This window comes from Sarcophilus harrisii, chromosome X, assembly GCF_902635505.1.
Source record: "Sarcophilus harrisii chromosome X, mSarHar1.11, whole genome shotgun sequence".
In the NCBI taxonomy this organism is placed as follows: domain Eukaryota; kingdom Metazoa; phylum Chordata; class Mammalia; order Dasyuromorphia; family Dasyuridae; genus Sarcophilus; species Sarcophilus harrisii.
This window is the reverse complement of record NC_045432.1, coordinates 14,209,378-14,234,772: the sequence shown is the minus strand read 5'-3', so window position 1 is coordinate 14,234,772 and position 25,395 is coordinate 14,209,378. Positions and strand designations below refer to the sequence as shown.

The window sequence follows — 25,395 nt, the reverse complement described above, 5'->3', positions numbered from 1 at the left end:
ACAACCATGGAAGTTTTAGAGACACTGATAGTATGCCCATGGGAAGGCTACAATCTTCTGACCTTTCATAGTTAAAAATTTTCCCTCTGATTAAGGAGACAGAGGTTGTCTTCGTTCTTCCCCACAAGTCATATCTCAGGGCTTGGCTGGTACTACTTGAACAAATAAAATGCTTGCCACTGGAATTCTTGGTTTTCACCTGACTTGCTATTTTATCCAAGCACCACAGTGTGACTGACTCTTCACTCAATATCAATACACTTCCTGTGCAATATCATTTCATTTTATCCAATGTCTGGAAACAATTTGCTTCTTACAAACTGGTTAAGGATTTTATAAAAAGTCCCTTAAAGTCTTCAACTGTTTGAATCAATAGATGTACTTTCATCTGATAAAGGCATCAGGGTGTAGAGTTTCTTGTTGGTTATTAGATATAAGCTAAAGTGATTTATTGATTGATTCTGTTGATCCATACCCTTATATATGGCACGTCTAGTTAATGAGAACCTTATAGTGTAGAATATGGAATATCAGAAATGGAAAGAACTTTAGATTATAAGTATGGTATTTTGGAATAGTATTAGAACCAAGAACATGTACTGTGAGAGCTGGAAAAAATCTTTGAACAGTAAATAATATAAAACCAAAAAATGATCTTAGAATTGAGAACACAAAATATACAATCTGAAAACAAGTTTAGTACAGGGACAACATGGTGTCAAAGTGGGAAGAATCCTCAAAAAAGAGAACATAGCAGGTGGAACCTGGAAAAAAACTTAGAATATTAAACATAGAATAGTAGTGTGGGAAAATCCATTAGATGGAGAAAATCAAATGTCAAAGACAGGAGGCATGTAGGATATTAAAGATGGAATGGTAGAACTGGAGGATCTATTTGTTGAAGAACACGCACCTAACAAGACAGGACCACTCTGAACAAAAAAGACAATGTCAGAATTGTGGTGTATCTCATAATTTAGAATGTTGAATTGGAAGTTATCTTACAACAACTTTAGATTAGTGTCTGAGATGGAAAAGGTCTTGCAATACATTATACAGAAAGTCCATTCTGAAAAATAAAAACACATAGACTGTGGGATATCAGAACTAGAAAGAACTTAAGGAATCTAGATCACAGACTACAGAATGTCAGAATTCAAATAAAACTTGAAATTTTAAACAGAGAATGTTAAATGTTGACTGAACTTTGGAACCAAGAACATAGAATCTCAGAAATAAGAAAAAAGTTAGATTAAACAATATTGAATGTAGCATAGAATCTTAAGATACTAAAATATAGAATGCAAGAGTAAGTGTGAATCTTAAAATATAGAATAGGAGAGGAGAAAGAACTTAAAACCAAAAATATAGAAGGTCAGAGTTGGAAAGGACCTTTGAATATATACAATAGTAAACGTTAAACATAGATCATAGACTATAAAAAATGATGAACAAGCTGATTTTAGAAAGGCCTGGAAAGATTTACATGAACTGATGCAAAAACAAGCAGAACCAGGAAAACATTGTACACAATAACAACGAGAATGTGCAATAATCAACTATGAAAGACTTGGTGCTTCTCAACAATTCAGTGATACAAAGCAATCCCAATAGACTTTGGACAGAAAATGCCATCTGCATCTAGAAAAAGAACTAAGGACACTCAATCTAAATCAACATATGCTATGTCCACTTCCTTTTATCTGGTTTTTTAAAATCTCTCCTATGGTTTTTCCCTTTTGCTATGATTTTTTTCTCCCAACATGATTCATAAAGCAATGTGCATTAAATAATAAATAAATTTACTAGGGAAAAAACATAGATCATAGAATACAAGAGCTGTAAGTAATTAGATAAGAGAACAAAACATGTTAAATAAAAATGGACAGAACTTTAGAATATAGAACATAAAATGTCATTTTGTAGTAAGGTACTTTAGAAGAAAGAACATAAAAAGTCAAAGTTGAAGTTACAGTTAAAGTTGTAAAAATTATACTATTAGGCATCCTGTCAAAATGGTTGCTTGACTAGGAATCATCTTGCCTAGCTGATGATTCCTACCAGCTCCAGAAAATTTCAGAAGTTTATATCAGATCAAATGATTAAGAAGAAATCTAATGGGAAGGATAGGTACTTCTTCCACCCCAGAACAGAAAAAAAAAGTTCTCCAAAAGTTCAGGTGTGATAGGAAAGGAATGGCATTAGCAGAGTTGGGAAATGTGTAATCTTGAAGGCAGCAGAAGGAGAGGGCTCTGTTAAGAGAGTCTTAACATGGGCACCTCAGAAGCCCAGGGAATGGCAGCAGGCAGCATGGGTTAGTGTTGCAGGGCTCTCTGGGGCTTATCTGGGGCTCACAGATAACCAACAGTGTCCTTTATAATATCTGAAAGGGGCTGAAGTTCTAGTTCTTTATACCTTAAAGATTCAGGGGGCCTACATCAAAGCATTTAAGATAAGAACAAGCATGGCTAATTATGCCACCCAAAAGTACAGTCAGGGAAGAGTTTGGTCCTAGTACCAAGTCCAATTTAAAACTAAAGAGACTGGAGATATAAGTAAATTGGAGAAAATTTTAATTAGTTTAAATACATATTGGCTATTATTGTTCTATAAGGAATAATGCATAGACTGATTTTAGAAAAGCTTGGAAAGATGTATATGAACTGATGCTGAGTGAAACAAGCAGAACCAGGGAAACATTGTACAAAGCAACAGCAGGATTGTGTGATGATCAACTATGATAGACTTGACTCTTCTCAGCAATTCAATGATCCAAGACAATTCTAATAAACTTTGGATGGAAAATTCCATCCTCATTCAGAGAGAGATTATGGAGATTTAATGACAATTGAAACATACTATTTTTTAATTGAATACAAAATTTTTAAAAACAGAATAGAAAAAAAAGACAGAAAAGAAAAATAAAAAACAAAACAAAACATTGTCATGTTCCCAATAGAATATCAGAGAGGATTCAAAATATATAACAATAAATTTCCATTTCAATATATGATATTAGAAGAGATGATATTCATGAATGTCCATATTTCTTTTGCTTCTTTGTAGATTATCATTTTGTTCTCTGCTGTTCATTTTTTACTTTATTCTTTTTTCCCCTTTCATCCTCCTATCTCCCCCAAACAGGTTACGGTTAAGCACACACACATATATATACATACATACATACATATATATGCACACACACATATATAGAGAAATTACATAGATAATGTATATACACACATCCACATATATGTATATACATATATATTCACACTCACCCACAGATATACATATATCTACATACACACATATGGACTCCTATATACATACCCACATATACTCAGACATACATATATATACACATACACATATATCATATACATTTATCTCCCACTTTTATTATCTCCCTCTTTCGTTATCTCCTCCTCCAACCCTTTCCTTCCCTCTTCATTCCATTCCCATTAATCTACACATCTTGTCCCACTTCTGTTAATCTAAACACCCTTCTGTACCCCACCTTATTGTATGCCACCCTTTCCTCCCCTGTTTATACCTTGCCCATTAATCTATACACCTTGTCCTATTACCATACATCTACACATCCTTCTATACCCCACCTTGTCCTATTTCCTCTCCTCCTAATTTATTTCTTTTCCTTTTTTTTAAAGGCAATTGGGAGGGGGGCGGTGTAAGTGACTTGCCCAGCATCACATAGTTAGGAAGTGTGTCTGAGGCTGGATTTGAACTCAGGTTCTCCTGACTCCTGATTGGTTCTCTAGCCACTGTACCAACTAACAGGCCCTCCCTTTGTTTTATAAATTTTTAAGAGTGATATACCCTTCATGGTGTTGCTTGTTTAATCCATTCCTGATGTGAGTAGATTTTCAGGACTATGAGCTCTTCTCCCCCCTATAATGCCTCGGTGTCTATTTTTCCTCTGCATCTCATTTGTATAACATTACAGTTTTTACCTTTTCCTACATAGTTTAGATTTTTAGTCAGTTCACATTCAACTTTGCACCAATCTTTCTTTTGAGCTACCCAATTACTGATGTCAATCTTAAACATATAGTATTAATTTCCATGTACAAAACATGAATGATTTTTCCCATGTTAAGTTCCTTGAAATTAATCTTTGATATTAGCTGTATGTTAAATTTTCTATTATGTTTTGGTTTGATTGATAGAAAGTTCTGAAAATCTGCAAGTTTGTTGAATGTCCATCTTTTTCATTCAATATTATGGATAATTTTGGTGGATATAATATTTTTGCCATAGGCCTAGTCCTTTTTATTGCTGGTATTTATGATTCCAGGACCCGTGGGATTTTTTTTGTGGCTATTAATAAATACTGTGTAATTCTAATTGTAGCTCCAGCACATTTGAATTGTTTTTTTCTTGTTTCTTACAAATTTTTTTCTTTGACCTGGGGTTTCAAAATTTGGCAATAATATTCCTATGTGTCTTCCACAAAGGATCTCTCTGAGGTGGTGATTGGTAGATTTTTTTCTATTTCTATTTTCTCCTCATGTTCTATCACTCCAGGACAATTTTCTTGGATTATTTCTTACATTATTGTGTCAAGGTTCTTTTATTTGGTCACAGCTTTTAGGTAATCTGATTATTCTTATATTTTCTCCAAATCTGTTGTTTTTCTTATAAGATGTTTCACATTGTGTTCTATGTTTTCATTCTTTATATTTTGTTTTGTTATTTCTTGGTCTCTTAGAGCTTCACTGACCTCCTTTGCCCAATTCTAATTTTCAAAACATTATTTTCTTCTTTTTAAGACTCCATCTTGGGGCAGCTAGGTGGTGCAGTGGATAGAACACCAATCCTGATGTCATGAGGATCCGAGTTCAAATCTGGTCTCAGACCCTTAACATTTCCTAGTGGTGTGACCCTGGGCAAGTCACAATTGCCTCAGACAAGCCTCCCCCCTTCCAAACAAACAAACACACCAAAAAGACTATCTCCTTTTCTAGTTGGTTAACTTTTATTTTTCATAATCGTTTTCTTTATCTTGGATTTTTTTTTAGTTTTTCCTCCATCTTTCTCATTTGAGTTTTAAAGTCTATATCCCAAAGAGATCCTGAAAAAGGGAAAGGACCCCCATGTGCAAAAATGTTTCTAACAGCTCTTTCTGTGGTGGACAGGAATTGGAAATTGAGTGGGTGCCCAACAGTTGGAGAATGGTTGAACAAGTTGTGGTATATGATTGCAATGGAATATTACTGTTCTATAAGAAATGATAAACAGGCTGATTTTAGAAAAGCCTGGAAAGATTTACATGAACTGATGTTGAGTCAAGTGAGAACATTGCCCGCAATAACAGCAAGACTGTGTGATGATCAAATATAATAGACTTAAGTCTTCTCAGCAATAGAGTGATCCAAGACAATTCCAAAAGAATTAGGATGGGAAATGCCATCTGCATGCAGAGAAAGAACCGAGACTGAATGTGAGTGGAAGAATACTATTTTCACCTTTTTGTTTGTTTTCTCGTGGTCTTTTCCCCTTTTGTTCTTATCTTTCTTTTACAACATGACTAATATGGAAATATCTTTAAAATGATTATACACATATAACCTACATCAGATGGCTTTCTGTCTTGGAACTGGGGGAAGTAAGGGAGGGAAGGAGAAAAAATTTGGAATGCAAAATCTTATAAATATGAATTGAAATTTATCTTTACATGTAATTGGAAAAGTAAAATACCATTGAGGACAGAAAAAAGTTTCTTAAATTGTGGGTCAGAACTGGAAGGCACCTCAGGACATAGAATAGAATTCAGAATATAAGACCTTAGTAATCATGTTGTCTACCCTCTGATTTTACAGAGAAAGTATTGAGACCTTGAGTGGGACTGTGACTTGCTCACACTCACATCCTTCTTTAAGTTATGATTAACATCCATTTTTGCATTTTATAAAAAAGAAAATGAAGAATCTTAAAGTCACCTGCATTTATTTCAGCAGCAAGCTGTAGTCATGCTGGTTGGCCAGCTCAGGAACTGTAGCTTACTGCTTCTTGAATCTCTTCAGCTTTAGGTTCTTTCTCAAGAAACTTACCACATGGGGTCGACCTTTTGCCTGAGATCCCATATGGGACTCTCCTCTTCTTCAGGATTGGTTTCTCCTTTTTTTGTTGGGATGGAACAAATAGTGTCTCAGATATGGGATTGGCTGTTGTTCCTTGGGATGGTGACAGTGATGATGATGATGATGGTGGTGATAGAAGCTAGAAGTTCCAACACCTGTTACATTTTAAACATTACAAAACATATTATTGTGATCTTCCAGCTCTTCAATATTCTTCCTAAAATGTGGGGCCCATCTTTGAACATAGTATTCTAGATGTAGTCTGATTTCGTGAGAGGACAGTAAGACTATCACCTCCTTGGTTGTGGGTGTGAAATGTCCATGAATACATCTTAAGATTTTATTAGGGTTTTTTAAAACTAACATGTCACACTATTTACTTGTCTTGAACTTTTAGTCCACAAAGATCCCCAGATCTTTTTTTCTGCATACTCATTTAATTGTATCTCAAGTCTAGTATAGGGCCCTTTCCAAACCAATATGAACTTCAAACAAAAGCCCTTTAGAACTTTTTCAAAGGGGCACAGTCTCTTTTACATAATTACCAACATTAGTAACATGTCTTTGAGGATTATGAACATGGCACTGGATTTCCCAGATTTAAGGGAATTGGAAAGGGCCTCAGAATTAGTCATTGTTGTCATCATCATCATCGTCCCTGCCTTTACTTTGTCATCTTGATTCCACTTCTCTCATCATCATCATCATCCCAAGAAATATCAATCAAGACTCTCATATCCTGTTCCCCAGACACCACAAAGGAGGAGGGTGACCAGGATAGTGAGGAGTTTAGAGACCATGACATTCAATGATTAGTTGAGAGAGTTAAGGATATCTATCTAGCCTGGAGAAGAGAAGAGTAAGGGATGCTAAAGCTTGAAGTCTGGAGAGGGAGAGTAGTAGCTGAGAAAAAGAAAGTAGTAGTCCAGTATTGTAAATTCGCGCTGTCAACAAGCATTGATTAGGCACTTACTCTGTGCCAGGTGTTATGCTAAGTGCTGGGAATACAAGTATAAGCAGAAAGAAATACAATGCCTTTCCTCAAGGAGCTTACATTCTAGTGGGGGAAGATAGCACATGAAGGGAAGAAGCTGAAATGGGAAGCAGAGGAGGATACTTCCAATGTGTGAATTCAGAACTATGGTGAGCTTCCACTACAAAACGCGGAGTGAAGTGTAAGAATTCTGGAAAAGCCTGAAGGGTCTAGGTTGTGTAGGACCTATATATAAAGCCAAATAGAAAATTTTGTATTTAATCTTGGAGGTAATAGGTTGCCACAGCAATCTCTTGAATAGGAAGGGGACAGACACCATCAAGCCTGAGCTTTAAAAGGAATCACTTTGACTGCTGAATGGAACATGGACTTGAGTAGGGAGAGAGTTGTGGCAGGGAGACCTCCCACCAGGCAATTGCAATAGTTTAGGGTGAAATGTTAAGATCTTCCCTAGGGTGCTGGCTATGTGAATGGAGAGAAGGGGACATGAATGAAAGATGACAGGATAAATGAGGGAAGGTATAAAGAAACAGACTGTGACGTTAGGGTAAGAAAAATTGAGGTTGACACCAAGGTTTTGAGCCTTTGTTAATAGAAGGATATTAATGCTCTTGAGAGCAAAGGAGAAGTTGGGAAATTGAGAGAGGATTGGGTGGAAGATAATGAGTTCCATTCTGGATATGTGAGGTGCCTATGGAATATCCAGTTTGATACCAAATTGTCTAGGTAGTGTGGGACTAAAACTCAGAAGGGAGACTAGAACCTGGATATTGGAGATTTGGGAAAACACATCAGAGCCGATGCACTTATCAAGTGTGATAGTAAAGGGAGGAGGCCCTACCACAGACCTTTTGCGGGGAACTCATGTTTAATGATTGTGACCTAGAGAAAGACTCATCAAAGGAGACCGAGAAGAAGCAGTCAGACAGATTGGAGGAGAACTAAGTGGGGGAAATATATTGGGAAAAAGCAGATAGAATGGGGTCAAGGGTCAATATGAGATGAGGAGAGAAGGAGCTTATAGGGAGTGGGCTCAATTTCTTCCAGTGAAATATGAGTTTAGATTCCTAGCTGGGAGAGCAGGGTGCTGGGGGTGGGGAGATGAGAAGGGATAAAAAGTTTCAGAAGAGTCATTGTGGAGAGTGGGATGACAAATAGTTTAAGGAGCTATATAAATGGATGGTTTGGGAGGATTTACGTAGATTATGTAACTTAAATTTATAGTGGACTCAGTTAACACAGTTTTATGTCTTCCTCTAGTTCTGCTCAGCAGACTATGAATAACAGTAAAAGTGGTAAATGCTGAGAACAGTGGCATGATTGACTAGATGATAAAGGGGCATGGAACTGGAATCAAGCAGACTGATTAACCGAAAGAGAAGAGCCAATAGTCTAGGTAGTGAAGGGATGATGGTCTGGGAAAGAGCTGAGGTGTGGAGGGATTGGTGGGGACAAAGAATAGAGTTAGGTATCATAAGGTATAGGGAAAGCTAGAATGATAAGGGAAATTTGGAGTCGTGAAAATGGAAGTGGAACCCTTGTGGGTAATGGCAAAACAGAGTGTATAATCATCTCTGTCTGTAGCCAACATGAGGAGGAGTAGGTTATGGAAATTGAATAAATTAAGGCATCTGAGGGAGTATCAAAAGTTGAAGTCCCCTAATATCAGGACTGCAGTTGTGATGGAGTAAATATTGAATTCACTGAAGAAGGAAGAAGTGTATCCAGGGTGGCAGTACTTGAATCAGCTACCAGAATCTCGATTGGCTGATGAATCTCAAAGGAGGAAGAAAGGACAGTGGCCAGGAGAGCAAGGTGCATTGCACTCCCACCCTGCCCCCATGAGTATAGTCCAGAGCTATGAAAGTGCAAGCAATCCTGGAAGGGGTAGTTAGGGAGGCTGTGTGATCAGGAGCTCAAGTCTCAGTGAATCAGAAGATGACGAGATCAGCTGGAATCAAGTTTTGGCTCTTTGTCTCCACAACCCTTTGCTTTTTTAGGTTCTTCAAGTTTCTCAGGGTTTGGTTATCAGTGAACTTGAGGAGAGTCCTCAAACACTAGAGAGATTGAAGTTATTTTAATTCATCTCAACCTTGGTTTGAGTAATACCCTCTACTTAGCCTTCCAGAAAAAATAGGTCCAATAACCAGTTACAGAATCAAGATCTTTGAAACCTTCATCCTCCATTACTCATTTCTGGGGTAACTTTCCCCCCTTAGAATATCCTGCTTTTCACTTGTGTTGAGAATGTGACTAGAACTAGATTTGTACCTTAACCTCCTCCAAAAGATGACTTCCATGAGATTTTGGTATTGTCCTATTTCCTGCCTTCATATTTTTTTTCACACCCTTGTCACATGCTGCTGCTTGTTGAAACCACTCTCATCCTTCCAGTCCCATCTTAGACCTGGCTTCATCTCCTCTTCTCTGCCCTATACACAAGCCCTTTTCCTTCCCCCTGTTCCTCAGCAGGCAGCCAGCTATGGTCTTTCTCTCTCTTTCCAACAATCCCTGTGTACCAATCTTATCATCGGAAGACTTGGGTTTCAAGTCGTGGCTTTCAAATTTATTAACTGTGATCATGAACAAGAGGTTTCTTTCTCCTTTCTGACTCTGTTTCCTTATCTGTAAAGGGGGCTGATGGTAACTGCACTCCCTGCCCCAAAGGCAGAGTTCTGTTGTGAGTATCTACTGCCATAAGTATGCCAAGAACTTTTGAAATTTAAAAGCTGCCCAGAAATGTGATCTCTCCCATAGCAGTACAGTAGCAGCGGTACCGGGCATCTGGGCTTGCCATGCCAGCTGGATGGGTCTGGACAAAGTGGCTCAATTTCTCTGAACTGGACTTTCTTCCTCTGTAAAGTGGGGTGACTAACCCTTGCTTTATCTTCTTCCTGGAGGCTTGAGGCAAAGTGTTCTAAACTGGACAATTCTCTAGAAAAGGGATTTTCATGAATCTGGCCCATGATGCTACTGTTGCTATTAATATACTTGTCCTGTCCTCCTTACTAGATTCTAAGCTTCCCAGGAGCAGAGACAGTGTGCTTTATCATCTTTGCATACCCCCCCACTGCTCCCAGCCATATTAGGTGCCTCCTGGATGAATGAATGAATGAATGCTCCATCCCACCCCGACCCCAGCAACAAAGAAAAGGCTGCTATTTCCTATTCTCCTTCCCCAGACATGTCTTTTTTCGTGGGGAGGGGGAGGGGAATGTTGGGGGAAGCGGTTGGGGGAGTGAGAGGGGCTGAAAGAAAGGTGACTTTTCATCAGTGGGTTTCAGGAGAGTACTAAAACACTACTGAGGTTAAAGTTATTATTTTAATGTATCAGCCTTGGCTTCAGTAATGCATCCCGGGTCCTCGTCCCAGCTTCGTTCCTTATCGGACCCTGCACAAGTCACTGTGCAGCTGAGCTCCAGTGTCTTCATCTGGAAAATGGAGAGAATATTCGCACTTGAGACCCCACAGGCTTGTGGCAGGAGGGGTGTCTGGTGCAGCTCAGAGGGCTAGAGAAGGGAGTATCAGCATGGCAGAGTGGAGAGATCAGCCTGATCTGGAGACCTTGGGGCAAAGGATTTAAGCCAGGGGTCTCGGTTTTCTTATCTGTAAAATCAGAGGGTTAGACAAGCCGGCCGTTAAGTTCTCTTCTAACTCAAAATCTAAGATCCCCAAATTGCAGCAGTCCCCCGAGAACATATGGAAAAGGTCGGGGGCAGCCATGGAACGAAGTGGGGAAAGGGCAACCCCTAAAAAGAGAAGCCAGGGAACAGCAGGTTTGGAGAAGAGGAGCAAACAGAGTGTGTGTGGGGGGAAGCCGGGCGAGTTCAAAAGGAAGCAGCAGACCGTGATTCTGGCTTATTCACCAACTCTGGAGAAGAGGCCCCCTGGGAACATCTTGGTAAAAACAAGTCCAGATCAAACCAGAGGGAACATTGCCATTGATTGAAGGGAGGGGAGGCCATGTCCGGGATGCCTGAAACAAATGAAAGGGAAGGAGAGGAAGCAGCACAAAGGCCCCCCGGAGCCAATCCATAAAGTGGAGGGAGACAGAAAGCCGTGGGGCCCGGAGGAGCAGCTAGTGCTGGTGGGGGCAGGCCGACAGACCTGGCCGCTTGAACTCTGGGCATGGAGACGAGAGAAGAATGCCAGAGGCCTGCACGGCCTCTGCTGACCTGCACGGCCTCCTACGGGCTGCAGATCGATCACACTGTTTTAGAGTTAGAAGAAGCCATACATGATGTAGTCTAGCCTAAGCCCCGTTTTTACAGGCAGGGAAATCAAGCGGTTAGTGATTTGTTCAATGTCACACAGCTAGTACACTGCAAAGCCAAGACTGGAGGCTGGGGACATCTCACTTCCATCTGATGCTCTTGTCACTGAACCCTGCTGCCTCTAAAAGGGGCTGGCTTTTCTCAGGAAGGCGACCCCTTCTGGTCCCAGGCTGCTGTGTTGGGAGGGCCAGAAAGCTTCCACCCAACTATAGGGGACATTGAGGCCTAGGCACTTGGGTGCATGGGGGCGGGGGGGACGGGGCCCCAATGGAGAGTTGATGCCACCCCGTTCTTCCTTCAATCAACCAGTCAATCAATAAACATTTATTAAGCACCAACCACGTGCCAGGCACTGGAAACACAAATACAAAAGCGAGATAACCCTTGCTCTCAGGGAGCTTACATTCTATTTGCTGTAGAACAGTGGGGGAACACCCCTCCCCCAGTGAACCCTCCCAGTCAGTAATATTTACCTTGTCCCTGCTCTAAAACGGGGGGAAGGGGAGGATTGGGGTGACTCCTAAAGCTAACTGATGTTCCCTAAGCATGGATGGGGCAGTTGGGATGTAGTGAAGAGAGCACTGTACTTGGACTTAAAAGATCTGGGATTAAGTCGGAGCTCAGTAACTAACTTAAGCAAGCTATTTCTCAGTCTCAGTTTCTACTTCTGTCAAGGAAGAATGCCTTGTAGGACCTACCTCATGAACTTCCTGTGAGGACTGGGATTTCTCACTATCATAAAAAGCAGCTGTTACTCCTCCAAATCCTCTGGTCCCTGTCCTGTCTTACCCAAATTAAGGACTCTGGTATCTCAATCTATGGGCATTCAACTGTCTGGGCTCAGAGCTCTCCTTTGGGTCCTTGATTTCCCTCCCTCCCCCCCAATTGAACATAAACACACATGCAAGGGGCACACCACAACACAACCACAAACCCACAAGGCCAGTAACACAAAATAGAACCATAAATAGCCGGGGACTCCCAGCTGGACCTCCCCCCCATGCCAGGATTTTTTCATATGCTGTTGGCTGGGGCTGGGGCAGTAGCGGACCTGCTCTTTGAGGAGAGGGCCTGCTTCAGGCGCCGCTTCAGGTCCTGCATGTTGGGGGACTTGGGGCGGGCCAGGTGGAGGCCCCTGCGCTTTTCCACACAGACACTGCCGCAGGTACCAGCGTTGGCATTGGCGTTAGCACTGGGGCCGACGCTGGGGCTGCCGCCACCACCCCCGACGCGGCCCACCAGCTGGCACAGTTGCTGGAAAGCATCATTCACGCTGTCGAAATTCTCCCGGGCAGACACCTCTGAGTAGCTGCCACCCAGCTCCCCAGCCAGCTGCTCCCCCTCATCGGAGGACACTTGGCGGGCCCTAAGCAGATCACCCTTGTTGCCCAGCAGCAGCAGGGGGATGTTGGCATTGGGATGTATCTTGCGGATGTGCTGGTACAGAGGCCGGATGATGCGGTAGCTAGCATGATCAGTGATGGAGTAGACACACACAAAGCCATCTGCCCAATAGATGGAGCGGTTCACCTGCTCCTGGCAAATGATGACCTCGCTATTCTCCTGTATAGAAAATAAAGGCAGAAAAAGGAATAGGGAAAAAGAACCCCAGTTAAAATTGTAGCAGGGAAGAACAGCTTACATACAGGGTGAAATACAAAGCTAGAGCTACCTCAAACCCCAGTTCGGTCCCTCCCATCACCTCCTGCCTGAACTTTGTAGTCACTGGGCAGTCATCGACTACAATCAAGAGACACCTCTCCTTGTGCTGGGGGTACAAAGTCAGAAATTAAACAGTTTCTTCTCTCAAGAGTCTATTTCGTTGGGGTGAGCCTCAGCTTGAATCTACACACCAAGAAAAGTAAATAAAGGCATACTAATTTGAGGAAAAGCAATAACAACCGAGTAGGGGATCAGACCAGGTTTCCTGTAGGAGGTGACACACGATCTGAACCTCGAAGGAAACTGAGGCTTCTAAGAGGCAGAGGTGAGGGGGGAGCACTCTAAGCCCGTGACAGTCTGTGCACAGAACGCTGAGCTTGGAGCCACCTTTAGGAGTACATACACGACTGCGTGAAAGGTAGTACTAAGAAATCTACTACAGAACGCAGGTCAGAACCGGTCTGTGGAGGGTTCCAGTGCCCAGTGGAGGAGTTTCTTTAGAAGCAACAAGAAAATAGTAAAGATTTGGAAATGACAGGGTCAGAACTGTGGTGCAGGAAGATTATTTGGGGCTTTTGTGTGGAGGCTGGATTGCAAGGAGAGACTGGACAAAGTAGACTATGGAATCCAGAAGAGAGACGATGAGAGCCTCAACTATGACTATGGTTATGTAAGGAGAGAGAAAAGGACATATTTAAGATAGAAATGACAAGACTTAACTAGTGATGGGATATTCAGAGGGGCAGGGAATGAGGTTAAGAGAGAGAGGAAAGAGTGAAGAAGAGCTTTGAGCTTGTGAACTTGGGTGACTTAAATGGATGGGGGGGGGGTCCTGACTACTAACCAAAAGATCTCTCCTTTTTCCAACTCATCCTTTATCTAGAGAGCAAAGGGAGAATCCTAAGTTATAGGCCTGACCATATTCTGTCTCTCCCCAAATATTTTTCATGGTTCCTTTGAGCTTTTGGGGTCAAATCTATCATCCTTTGCCTGGCTTTGAAGGCCATTTCCCAACTTGGCTGCCATCTCCCCTTGTAAGGCTTTTTGAAGCCTGAGGGAAGAAATTGAACCCAGCCCCTTCTTGGTCCCAACAGGCCTCTCTTGCTGTCTTGTAGTTGAGCACACTAGTTTCCATGCCCAGAGGATGTTCCCTAAAATTCTTTTCTTTCTTCACACCTCAGCTCAGGTCAGATGTCTCGGGGAAGCAAGTACTGCTCTCCTAGTTTTCTTCTTCCTTGAACTTTCCCAGAACTCTTAGCCCAGTTTTCTCTCACTTTTGGCCTTATCATCTTTTCTCTTGTACCATATTTATCTGCGGGTTTGATGAATTGACTTATATTAGGCACCAGAAAGAACTTTTGTGCTTCCAGGGTTGGTCAACCCTGGAGACTCTTTCAGGAGAGAGAGGACCTCGAGTCAAGGTCATCGGGCATCAATGGGGGAAGGTCCCACCTGTTACTAACGGGGATGAACCTACTGCTGTCTAAGGAGGAGATTTGCATCTGATACTATCCTCCCCCATCTTTCCATGCATATATAGTTTCCTTTGGCTGAGTGGGATTAAAAGAAAGTTCCTGCTCTGAATGGGCCCTGAACATTTCCCTCCCTGGAAGTCCCTTGTGGTGCTACATATTCCTGGGATTTTTCACTGGAACCAGCTGGGGATCAGATGGGATGGTCATTGGCCACATTCCAGATAGAATTATCTATTCAGAAAATGCAAAGACCCCTCACACTCATTTTCTTTCGTTTTGCTTTTTGGAAGAAATGCCTTGGCAAGGGATCATTCTGGAGTTCACCAGTCACTGCCCAGGTCCTGGGATGGCAGCCCATACATGCCCCTCCCTCCCCCCAGCCCAGTAAGTAAGTGGCTTCCCCTAGCTTTCAGACTTGAGCATTTATGATAAGGTGAAGTTCTGATGAAGTAGATCGGCTTTCCTCTTCCCGTCCATTTGTGACCATTGCTATCCCTCAACCCCCATCCTTTCCTCCTCCTCTTCCTCCTTTCTTCATCCTCCTCTCTCTCATCCCTTTTTCTTCTCATGTCATTACCCACAAGTCTCCCTCATTTCCCCCACTCACTCATCTGATCCTCCCCCTCTACTCATTCCTCTCATGTGCATTCACTCTCATCTCCCTTTCCATTCTCTCCCTTCTCATTTCTTTGGATTTACTTTTCCCTTACTCCCAATCCTTGCTTCCACCCTTCATCTTCTCCATTCTCTTCCCATCCCTCTCTAATTCCCTCCCATGTCACCCTCCATCTTTGGCTCTCTGAGGTCCTTGACCTCTGGGGAGGACTGCTCCCTTCTCCTTCATTTGGCAATGGTTGTTGGCTGCCCTAGAGGTTGTGGCACTGGATGGGGGGGAACTCCCTTCCTGACCCCAGGAAATGTCACTTGGATGGAAAAATGTGACTTTCCTGCTCTCTTCCTAATGCAGCACAGTGATAGGCAGCAGAAAAAAGACATTCAGGCTGGCCCTTTTTTAAAAGAATGAAATAAGTCCAAGGATAAGACTTAAGGGGCCCTGTGTGGGTTCTGGGCTGGAGCTGCTAACGGTGCAATCATGCTGGCTCCTGCATTTCAAAACTCTGCTGATAAAGATGCTGCCTGCAGGTGGCCCCCCAATTCTTTTGGCCAATCAGCCACTGCTCCAGGAGGCCAGGCCTGGGGCAGAAGGTCTAGGTGCATTTGCTCTCCAAAAAAGAGCCCGCAAGGCAAGGCTACATTCTTTGGCTCCTACCAACTTTATCCCCAGGCCCTTCCACTAAGGTCTTGGCCACTTGCTGTGCTCCCCAAACCCCCCAGCATGATTTCCTGTCTCATTTATTTATGTTTTAGATGTCTTTGAGCCATCTAGGAGATCAGAAATAGAGTCCCAAGAAGGAAGTTCTTACCTCCAGGGCCACATAGGGGGTATCCTGAACCTGGAGAGAGATTTCTTCCCCATCAAGGGTGAACTGTCGAGAGTACAGGGAGCCTAATGGAGGAGAGATCACAAAAGAGTATGACGATCACCAGACCAAGAGAAATCAAGAGGACTGGGCATCTTCTCCCAACTCGCCCGGTGACTCTGCACAGGTCACTGGCCCTCTCTGGTCAGATCCCATGTGGTCTTCTATAAAATGAGAGGCTGGGCTAAATTAGGAAGGGACCTCCGGGGTCTCTTTCGACTTAACATGCTAGTTGGAGGGCTGATTCAGAAGACCCCTTCCGGCTCATACACACCATGACTGGCTCAAAACTCAGATGGCATCTCTGTTAAGAAGGAGAACAAATAGCCTGCGTGGGAAGAAGGCTGCTCAGAGACCCCCTCATCAGGCTGAGTCAAAGCTGCCATTTACCTAGGGGGTGGGTGGCAATAATGTAGAAGAAAGTACTTGACAGATGCTAAATCACTGGTATTGGGCTGTGAAGCAGGAAGCTCACTGAGCCAGGCTAGGGTCATGGGGAGAAAGTAGGGCCTCAGTAAGGTGAGGGGAGGGGAGTTTGGCCCACCCTCATCGCCAGCTACTGCACCCTGTGTGGCCAGCACACAAAAGTGCCAATCTGCCGAAACAAGAGGCTGTTCATCTGCGATACCTGTTTCGTCTCCTCCTGGAGAAATGACTGGGATAGGTCCTCCCGGGAGCAGATGGAGGCTTGGTGCTATTGAACTAAATGTAAAGGTCACTTTTCCCAAGGAAGCCCATTAGGGTCACCTATTCCAAGGCGTAGAGTCAGGATACCCAGGATACATAACTTACTAGCACTGCTCAGAGTCTGTTTCCTCATCCATAAAATGGGAATACTAATACCTAAGACTCCCTGCCTCCTAGAACACCTTTGAGGATTGCGTTTTGCAACTCTTGAAGGGCTGGAGAAATGGGAGTTAATGTCACCTCTCCCCTACACACAAACACCACAGGTATTAGGCAACTTCCGGAGAAAAAAGGCAGTGAGACCGGGAGTCGGAAAGGCTCCTGTTCAAATCCTGCCTCTGACACAGACAGGTTGGGTAGAGACTTTGAGCCCCTAGGGAGACAACTCTCTGGAACCATAATTTATGGGGGACTTGCTAATCTACCTTGGCAGAGGGTGTTTCTCAACACCAGTAAAATAAGAGGCCTCGCCCTCCCCTTCACAGTAGCCTCACCCTCCCCTTCGCAGTACACTCTTTTGGACACCCTGTGTTTTTAGAAGCACCAAGATTGCACAGTGGTCAGAGCACCTGAGCTGGAATCAGGAAGACCTGAGTTCAAATCCAGGTAAGTGGTGTGACCCGGGGCAAGTCACTTCAGTTTTTTCTACCTCAGTTTCCTCAACTGTAAAATGGGAAGAGGATAATAGCACCTTCTTCCCAGGGTTTCTGGGGGGTTCAAGTGGGGTATTTATAAAGAACTTAGCCCAATGCCTAGAATATATAGGCACTTCATAAATAAGTTCTTATTTCCTTCCTAGTTCAACAGCCCACTATCTACACATATGCCCAGCTTTAAGCAATGTGCTTTTTGGAAAGTCAGAGCACATGCTCTCGTTCCCATGAGAAGAGACCTCAGCACTCAGGCCACAGGGGGAGCAGGGAAAGCATACCGCATGCCTACACTGAAATACCAAGGCATAGAGCTGGCTTTGGGGGCCTTCCCTGATCACAAAATGCCCTGACTGCACAGTGGTTGCTAAGGCTGCAAGCTGTTGCTACGGACCCGTTGATTCCCTGCATGGATTGTCCTGGATTGTTTGCCTTCATGAGGGCTGGAGTCACACTATTCCCATTCCTTTGGCAGAGTGCCTGTTCCTCTCCTCTTCCCTCACTGGACCAGGAGAAGGGTGCTCCACCCAGGGCTAGGGAGACACCTTGGCTCTTTGAATCTGTTAGCCATCCCCGTCAAGCCGAGATTGGGAAAGGAGATGTGGGCAATAAAGGGGGGCGGGAAACAGCAAGAATCCAGGTCTTGGCAGGTCTGAGAACCAAACAGACCTTCTCCCTGAGCAGGGAGGAGTCAGAGAGGAGAGGTGGGAATGGGCCCCCGGCAAAAACAGGGCTACAGGGAAAATTTGCTGCGCCTGACTGAGGGTTCCAATGATCCTAATATAATATGTTAACAACAGTAATAACTCAGAGTGCTTTCCTCACAAAGAACCCTGTGTAAGAAGTAGAACATATATTATGTTCCCATTTTCTGGATGAGAATACTGAAATTCAGTGAGTGTTCCTCCTCCTCACTAGGATAATGGCTGTGGTCTTTACCTGGGGCTAGAGAGCCTTATGGTTTCTTCTGGGACAGTTTTCCAGGCAAATCGTTCTGGACAACAGCACTTGCCTTCATGGATTACTGGAGCCCCTCTCCTCCCAAGCACTTTCCCCAGTCAGTAATTTCAGTGTTCAATTTGTGGCAGACAGTATGAGGGAGCAGAGTCCACCGAATCAAAGCATTTACCCATTAGGAAGGTCCTCAGAGATCATGTAACTTAACCTGATCTCTTTTAGTTTGCAGAAGAGGAAACTGAGTCGGGGTGGGGCCGTTGATTCCTCAGGGTCACACAGTAACTAAACAGCTGAGCCAGGGATTCTGGGTTGCAATCTATTCTCCTTACCACTAAGCCACCCAAACTCCCTTCTAAATCTCCCCATTCCACATAGGTGGACAATGAACTGACTGAGTCCCGGCTCATTACTTTAGCTGGGATTCTATGGAAGGGAAAGAAACCCAGACCATCTGGGAGTGGGCAGAGAGCCACTTGGCCGGGAGCTGAATGGGTCTGTGTCCTTGCCTTGCCGGACCTGATGTCTTCGATGCCTCATGCCAGCTCAAAAGCTAGCATCCCAGGACACTCTGATGTGGCCTCCTCTGCCCATCCCCTCCGGTGGCAAAGGGGCCTCCAAACCTGTGGAGGCCCTGAGGCTTGAGCCAGCTGCCTGAGTTCTTCAGCTTAGCTTTGAGAACCTTGGGCTTGGCCAGCCAGTCTTCTGTAAGACCCAGGCCCACATCCTCCTGCTCGGTAAGAAGACATGCCCCGGTGACCTGGCTGAGGGTTTCTGGGACTTCGTCCTTTTTTCTTCTCTTGTGAGGCCCTGGGTCAGCAGCAGAGCTCTCTCTGGGTTTTCATGGACATCCTCCCTTTACCCCTTTCCTCAGCAGGATGAGAAGGGGTGGGGGGGGGGAAGGGAAGGACATGTACTGCTGGTCTCACTGGAAGGGGTGGGGTGGGGTGAGAGTTTTTCCACTATGAATCAAAGGTTGCCCCTGGGGAGCTGGGGGAAGGGCCTGGGCCGAAGAGAGGAAGTGCCGGCCCCATCAGGGCCCAGGAACTGGAGGGACTCACCGGTGTTGGCCTCATAGTCGCCAATAAATCTCTTGGTGAGGAAGCGGACCACCAGGGCTGTAAAACAAGGCAAAGCCACACTTTGATCCCCAGAGGACCTGAGCATTCCCTGAAGTCAGGCCTCTCCAGCGCCTCCCTCCTCTGCAGCGGGACGGATGCCCTGGGCTGGGCCAGCCTCTGCTGTCCTCGGGCCTGGACTCCCAAAGGAGGAGGAGGGAAAGGAGCAAGGAGGGAAGAAGGGCTCTCTGGGGCTCCGATGTGTCCTCTTGACTTCTCTGAAAGGAGAGCCCCTACTTTTGGGGAATTCTCCCAAGCTCAGGGGAAGTCACATATTCCTTCATCCCCAGTTTTCTAGATAAATAGTCTGGGGGTGAGGGGTCTCCCCACCAGTTTCTTTAATACCCCTTGGCCCTAAACCTTGGTAGGTGTTGTCTTTGCGGAGGCAGCCAAAGAGGGAGGAGAAATCATCTGAGTTGGGTTGGGGGTAGGAGATCAGAACTGAGCTGGGGGTGGGAGTATCAGCTCGGAACTTGGAGTAGGGAGTCGGCTTAAGGGGGGCAGTATGTCAGAGCCGAGCCGAGGGGAGAGGGGCTTTAGCTGAGGAAGGGATCAGCACAGACTTAGGGGGCTGTGTCAGCGTGATCCTGGGGGGGTAACTGCAGAACCTGGGGTGGCGTACCAGCCTCAAGCCTGTGGGGGTGCAGTCAGGCCTGAGCTGCAGAGTGTTGTTGCCACTGGGGTGTGGAGTGAGGACAGAGGTAAGAGGGGGAGTAGGAGCTGAGTTTAGGGGGTAATATGAGAGTGAAGCTGGGGAAAAGGTGTCAGAGTTGAAGAAGGGGATGGTCTCAGTGCTGAGCTAGGGTGGGGGTGTTTGAGCTGAGTCTGAGGGTCATCATGGGAACAGTGTCAGAACTAAGTGGGGGATCAGAGCTCTGGTTGGGGGGGGTTGAGAGCAGAATTGGGAGAAAAAGGCGTCAGCTCTGAGTTTAAGGAATGGGGGTTAAGCCTTGGGGTCGCTGAGTGGGAAAGTGTGTCAGAGCAGAGCTTTGGAGTGTGTCAGAGGTGGGGGGAGTCAGAGCTAAGTTTAGGGGGTAATATGAGAGCTGAGCTGGGGGAAAGGGTGCCAGTTTAGAACTGAAGAAAAGGGGGTGTGTCCACAGCCAGTCTGGGGGATATCGGCGCTGAGGCGGGGGCCTGCCAGCGCTGGGGTGGGGGTGGAGTGCTGGGTTTTGATGGATATAAGCAAAGTTAGCAGAAGAGTAATCAATGCTGACCATGAGGGGAACTCGGATCCTGGGGGTGGGGGGTGGGGGGAATAAGCGCAGAGCTTCTGGGGGGTGTGTCAGCGACTGACTAGGGGGTGTGTCCGAACTGGGTTTGGGGGGAGGTCTGCGGAGAATGAGGGCAGAAGCGCTGAGCTGGGAGGTGGGATGTCAGTTTTGAAGTGGGGGGGGGGGAAATGTCAGGACTGAGTTGGGGGGGGGGCAAAGCCAAGTTGGGGGAAATACTGTGAGAGCCGAAAAGGGAAAGAATTTTCAGCTCCCACTTGGGAAGGAGGTTAAACTTGAGGGGGGGGGGGAGGTATTAGAGCCAAATGGAGGGGGTCACAACGGGTCTGTGCCCTCCAGCACGTGTCAACTGAAGGGGGAGGGAATATTAGGATGCAGCCTTGGGGTAGGGTGTAAGCGCTGAATACCGAGTCCCCTCCCCTGCAGATCATCCAGTCACCTGGGCCACCTGTTAGGCGTTCTGGAGCTCCGCTCCCGTTCCCAGCCGCCCCACCCCGACCCGACCGCTGTGCCAGAGTTCTGGGACTGACGGGTCCCGGGGCACCGCCGCCCCCCACCCCCGCCACGTCCCCTCCTCCCGCCTTTCCCCTCCCCCCAGCCATCGCGGTCTCAGTGGCCTCGCCCCCCTCCCCCAGACCTCCGCACTCCCGAACCTCGGGGTCAGCGCCTATCCCGTTCCCCCTCTCCCTAGTCCTGCTTCCCATTCCGCCCCCACCCGGCCCCATCCCTCACCTCCCGCTCCTGCTGCTCACCTCCCGGCCTTTGGGGGCCCCGACCCCACGCCGCCCCGCCCCGCTCTCCGCCCCCCCCCCCCCCCCCATGCCTCATGGTTTTATGGCCTTGCCCGGGGGGGGGCAGACCGGCCCGGGGCACTCGGGGATGGGCACCAACAGAAAGTTGGTGGAGTAGGGCGCTATGGCCGAGGCGGAGAAGTGCCACATGGTCGCTGGAGGCGGGAGGTGGCGGTAGCGGCGGCGCAGGCAGCAGCGGCAGCGGCAGCGGCCTGGCTCGGTGGGGCCGGCGGCGGGCCCACGGGCCAGTGGCGGCGGCGGCGGCGGCGGCAGGGACGGCCCGACGGCCGGACGGCCCGCGGCTGCGGCTGCGGCTGCACAGGAGTTCCTCTCGGCCTGGCCCAGCGTGCCGACTGGTCCAGCTGCGCTGGCACCTCTCTGAGCTGGTCGGGACCCCCTGCCCTGCCCTGCCCTCCCCTCCAGGGGCGAGCGTGCCCTCTTCGGCTGCCGCTGCCGCCGCCGCCGCCGCCGCCGCCGCCGCTACTGTCGCAGCCGCGGGGCCGAGGCGTCTCCTGACCAGGCAGCCTCCTCCGCGCCCGCCCACGGCCAAGTTCACCAGCGAGCGCGGCCACCGGGAAAAGTTTGGGAGCCGCTCGCTGCGCTCTCTCGCTCGCTCGCTCGCTCGCTCACTAGCTGCTGCTGCTCCGCGGGAAAGCGCGCTCGGCACCAGGGAGAAAGAGCCCTGGCCAATCGGCGGGCGCGCGGGGCCGGGTTTGGCGGGTCGCCGAGCCCCCACTTGTCCCGGCAGCCAATGGCCGAGCCCGGAGGGCCGGGCAATGGCAGCGCTTGCACCAGCCTTACTTAGGTAATTGAGCCCAAAATATGAGGGTGGGAACGTGCCAGAGGCCAAGACAGTGGTGGCAAGAAGACCAGCCTCACTTAGGTAACTGGTACCAAAATATTAGGGGCTGGGGGATGGGGGACTAAAGTGTCACACAACAGGCAGCAGAGAGCTGGGTCTGGAGCTGGCCTTGGAAGATCGAAAAGAGAATCTAAGAGCCAGGGGGAAACACCTCAAAACCCAGAGCGTGCTAGAGTGGGCAGGACTCCCAGAATACAGGCTGTCAGAGAGGCAAAGAATCTGCGAACCTAGAACCCTCCAGGAGGAAAGGGGGGGGGGCCCAAGAGAGTCTGGTTCTTAGGAACTCTACAACAAAAATAAAGTAACAACACAGAGCTATTACTAAGGGGGCATAAGGTCCACAGGAACTACGCCCTGGCCGGTGCAGGCTGAGGACCCGGCAGTATCGGCGTCTCACCCGATGGCTCGGGTGGATGGATGGAGGCTTCAAAGAGCTATTTCGGGGTCTCCCTTTCGGCCCAGTTTAAGAAAAAGGCAGCCCAACATGTCAGTGAATCCCTAGGCGACTATTTCACACGAAGAGCTTCCACGGCCCATGTTTACTAAGCAGGTAGTGATAGTTTTGCTGGTCCGATGCCGACACTGGGTAGTTACCCTTCTAGGAAAAAAAAACAAAAAAGCTGTCTTTTCATTGTCTTTTCATATAAAGACATTCCCTCTTTCCCATGGAAGGGAACAGGCACCTAAGCTGTTTCTAGGTAGAAATAACCTTGAAACACAGAATCCCGGCATGGGAATTGAACAAAGTACATATAACAGAAACTGTCCTAACAGAGACTCAAAGGGACCTTAGAACGGGTTCTAACAGAACAGAGATGTAGAAAGTCGGAGCTGGAAAACCCTAGAATCTAGAATTTTAGAACTGGGGAAAAACCCCTTCCATTATGGAAGGTTGAGTGTTGCAATTGCCAACTATCTTTAAAAGGACAATATGTAATGTCCAGCTGGGAAAGAACCTTAGGATAGTGAATTTCAGAGCTAGAAAGACCCTTTTGAAAAGAAAATTTGGACTATGAGAAGGGTCCTTAAAACAGAGAACAGAGAATGTCAGAATGAAGAGACACCTTGAAACTTGAACCCTGGAATGTCAAATTTGGAAGTGATCACAGAACATTGAATATTAGACCCAAGAAGGAACATAGAACAAAGAATATAGCATGTCTGTGGGGAGAAAACCCCAAAACATAGAATCTTATGGTTGGAAGAACTTTCAACCAGAGAATATGGAATGGTAGAGTAGCATGCAATCTTACTAGAAAGGTCATAAAACATCAGAATTAGTAATCAACTAATTAACCAACCACCATTTATTAAGCCTCTACCAAAGGAGGTGAACATGGGACTATGAAGACAAAAGTTCTCAACGACTTTACATTCTATCCATGTGGATACATTCTATCCATATATTTATTCCACATATGGGTGTAAATTACACCCATATGTGGAATAAATATATGGTAGTTAGCAATGGAGGGCATTAGTAATTGCAAAGATCAAGAAAGGCACCGTGTAGTATGTGGTGCTTGAGCTTTATCTTGAGGGAAATGAGATATTCTATGAAACAGAGTTGAGGAGGAGTGCATCCCAGGCATGGAGGACAACTATTGTAAAGAAACAGAAGTGAGAGATGTACTTATGGTTGTTGAATGTGAGCAATAGAAAGAAGGGCATTGAAGTTGGGTGTGTGTGGCAGTGCTGGGGTGCAGGAAGGCTAGTATTATAAATTGAGACTAGAAAGTATTTGAGACCAAGCTGTGATGGACTCTAGAAGGCAAACAGATGAGTTCATATTTGATTCTAGAGGTAATAGGGAGCCATTGGAGTTTATTAGGAGAGGTAGCGACAGGGTCAGATCGGAAAATGATTACAGCAGCTGTGCAGAGAATTTATTAGAATGAGGAGAGAGACTTCAGCATGGAATTGCAGACAACAAGATTTTTAGAATCTTCTAACATACAATGTTAGCGTTGAAAAACACCTTAGAACATATTTGTTGAACATTAGACAAGAGAGCGTAGAGTGGGTTGGAAAGAACCTTAGACCATAAATCTAGAGCAGAGAATGCAGAATTAGAAAAAACATGTCTGCAAGATTATAGGATGTTAGAGCTGGAAAGAACATCAGAGTAGACAACATAAAATGTCAAAACCGGAAAGAATCTTAGATCAGAGATTATAGAATATTATGCAAAGAAAGAAGCTTGTAACATGGAATATAAAAGAACCTCAGAACCTAGAATATTGATCATTGAGACTGATCAGAAGCCTAGAACACTGAAGCTTGCATTATCTGTTGGAAATGTATTTCATATGTATTTTTAGAAAATAAAATAGAATGATAGAGGTGAAAAGAAAGTCAGACCATAGAAGGTAGAATGTAAAAGTAGGAAGGGAACCATAAAGACAAAAAGTAAAATATCAGAGTTTGAAAGAATCTTACCATATGCAACATATAATGCTATTTCTTGGAGTTGGTTGGAGAAGAAAATCTCTGGCTAGAGTGGGAAGGGGCCAAAGAGCCCAGAACATTAAATATGAGAACTAGCAAGAACTTGAATATAGTATAAACTGTGAGAGTTGGAAAGAACTGTAGAACAAAGCCCATACAATATTAAAGTCAAGTCAAATCAAGAAGCATTTATTAAATTTAGACTGTGAGCCAGGCATTCTGCCAAGTGTTGGTGATACAAGGAAAAATAAAAACCAATTCCTGCTTTCAAGGAATTCAGTCTAATGTGCAAATACCTATTTATGAGGAAAATAGAAAATACATTGTATATAAGCACAGAGGAAAAGTGCTAGCATTAAGGGGGGAATTGAGAAGGAAGGGCTTCTTGTTTAAGGTGGGATTTTAGCTAGTACTTGAAGGGGGCTGGAGAAGCTAGGAAGCAGAGACATTTCAGAGTTTCTCGACTTTTTTCTCTTTCATCTGCTGGCTCTTGCATGTTGCTTGCAGTTTCCACAAAATTCCCCCCCCCAATTCCCATTTAATTTTTTGAGGCTATCCATGATATATCAAATTCACAATGGGGATGGTTGTGATATGGAAGGGATAACTGCATTTACTATGGGCCAGACAATCAATCAATAGACATTTATTAAATATTTACTT

The 25,395-nt window shown here is 45.6% G+C and overlaps 1 protein-coding gene across 2 annotated transcripts; it reads right to left on the bottom strand.

The window, feature by feature from the left end:
- Nucleotides 1-10,410: 10,410 nt before the first annotated feature.
- LOC100913555 (ras-like protein family member 11A-like) lies at nucleotides 10,411-19,480 on the bottom strand. 2 transcript variants are annotated; one of them, XM_031944543.1, is made up of 4 exons: nucleotides 19,343-19,480; nucleotides 15,934-16,016; nucleotides 12,424-12,935; nucleotides 10,411-10,529 (listed from the first exon to the last, which is right to left on the bottom strand). In XM_031944543.1, the coding sequence occupies exons 1-4, from the start codon at nucleotides 19,446-19,448 to the stop codon at nucleotides 10,526-10,528; spliced, it is 705 nt and encodes a 234-aa protein (XP_031800403.1). In that variant the 5' UTR covers nucleotides 19,449-19,480; the 3' UTR covers nucleotides 10,411-10,525. The 2 variants fall into 2 exon arrangements, with proteins under 2 accessions (XP_031800403.1, XP_023362630.1); XM_023506862.2 differs by lacking the exon at nucleotides 10,411-10,529 and having other exon boundaries at nucleotides 11,683-12,935; nucleotides 19,343-19,476.
- Between the last annotated feature and the right edge of the window lie 5,915 nt (nucleotides 19,481-25,395).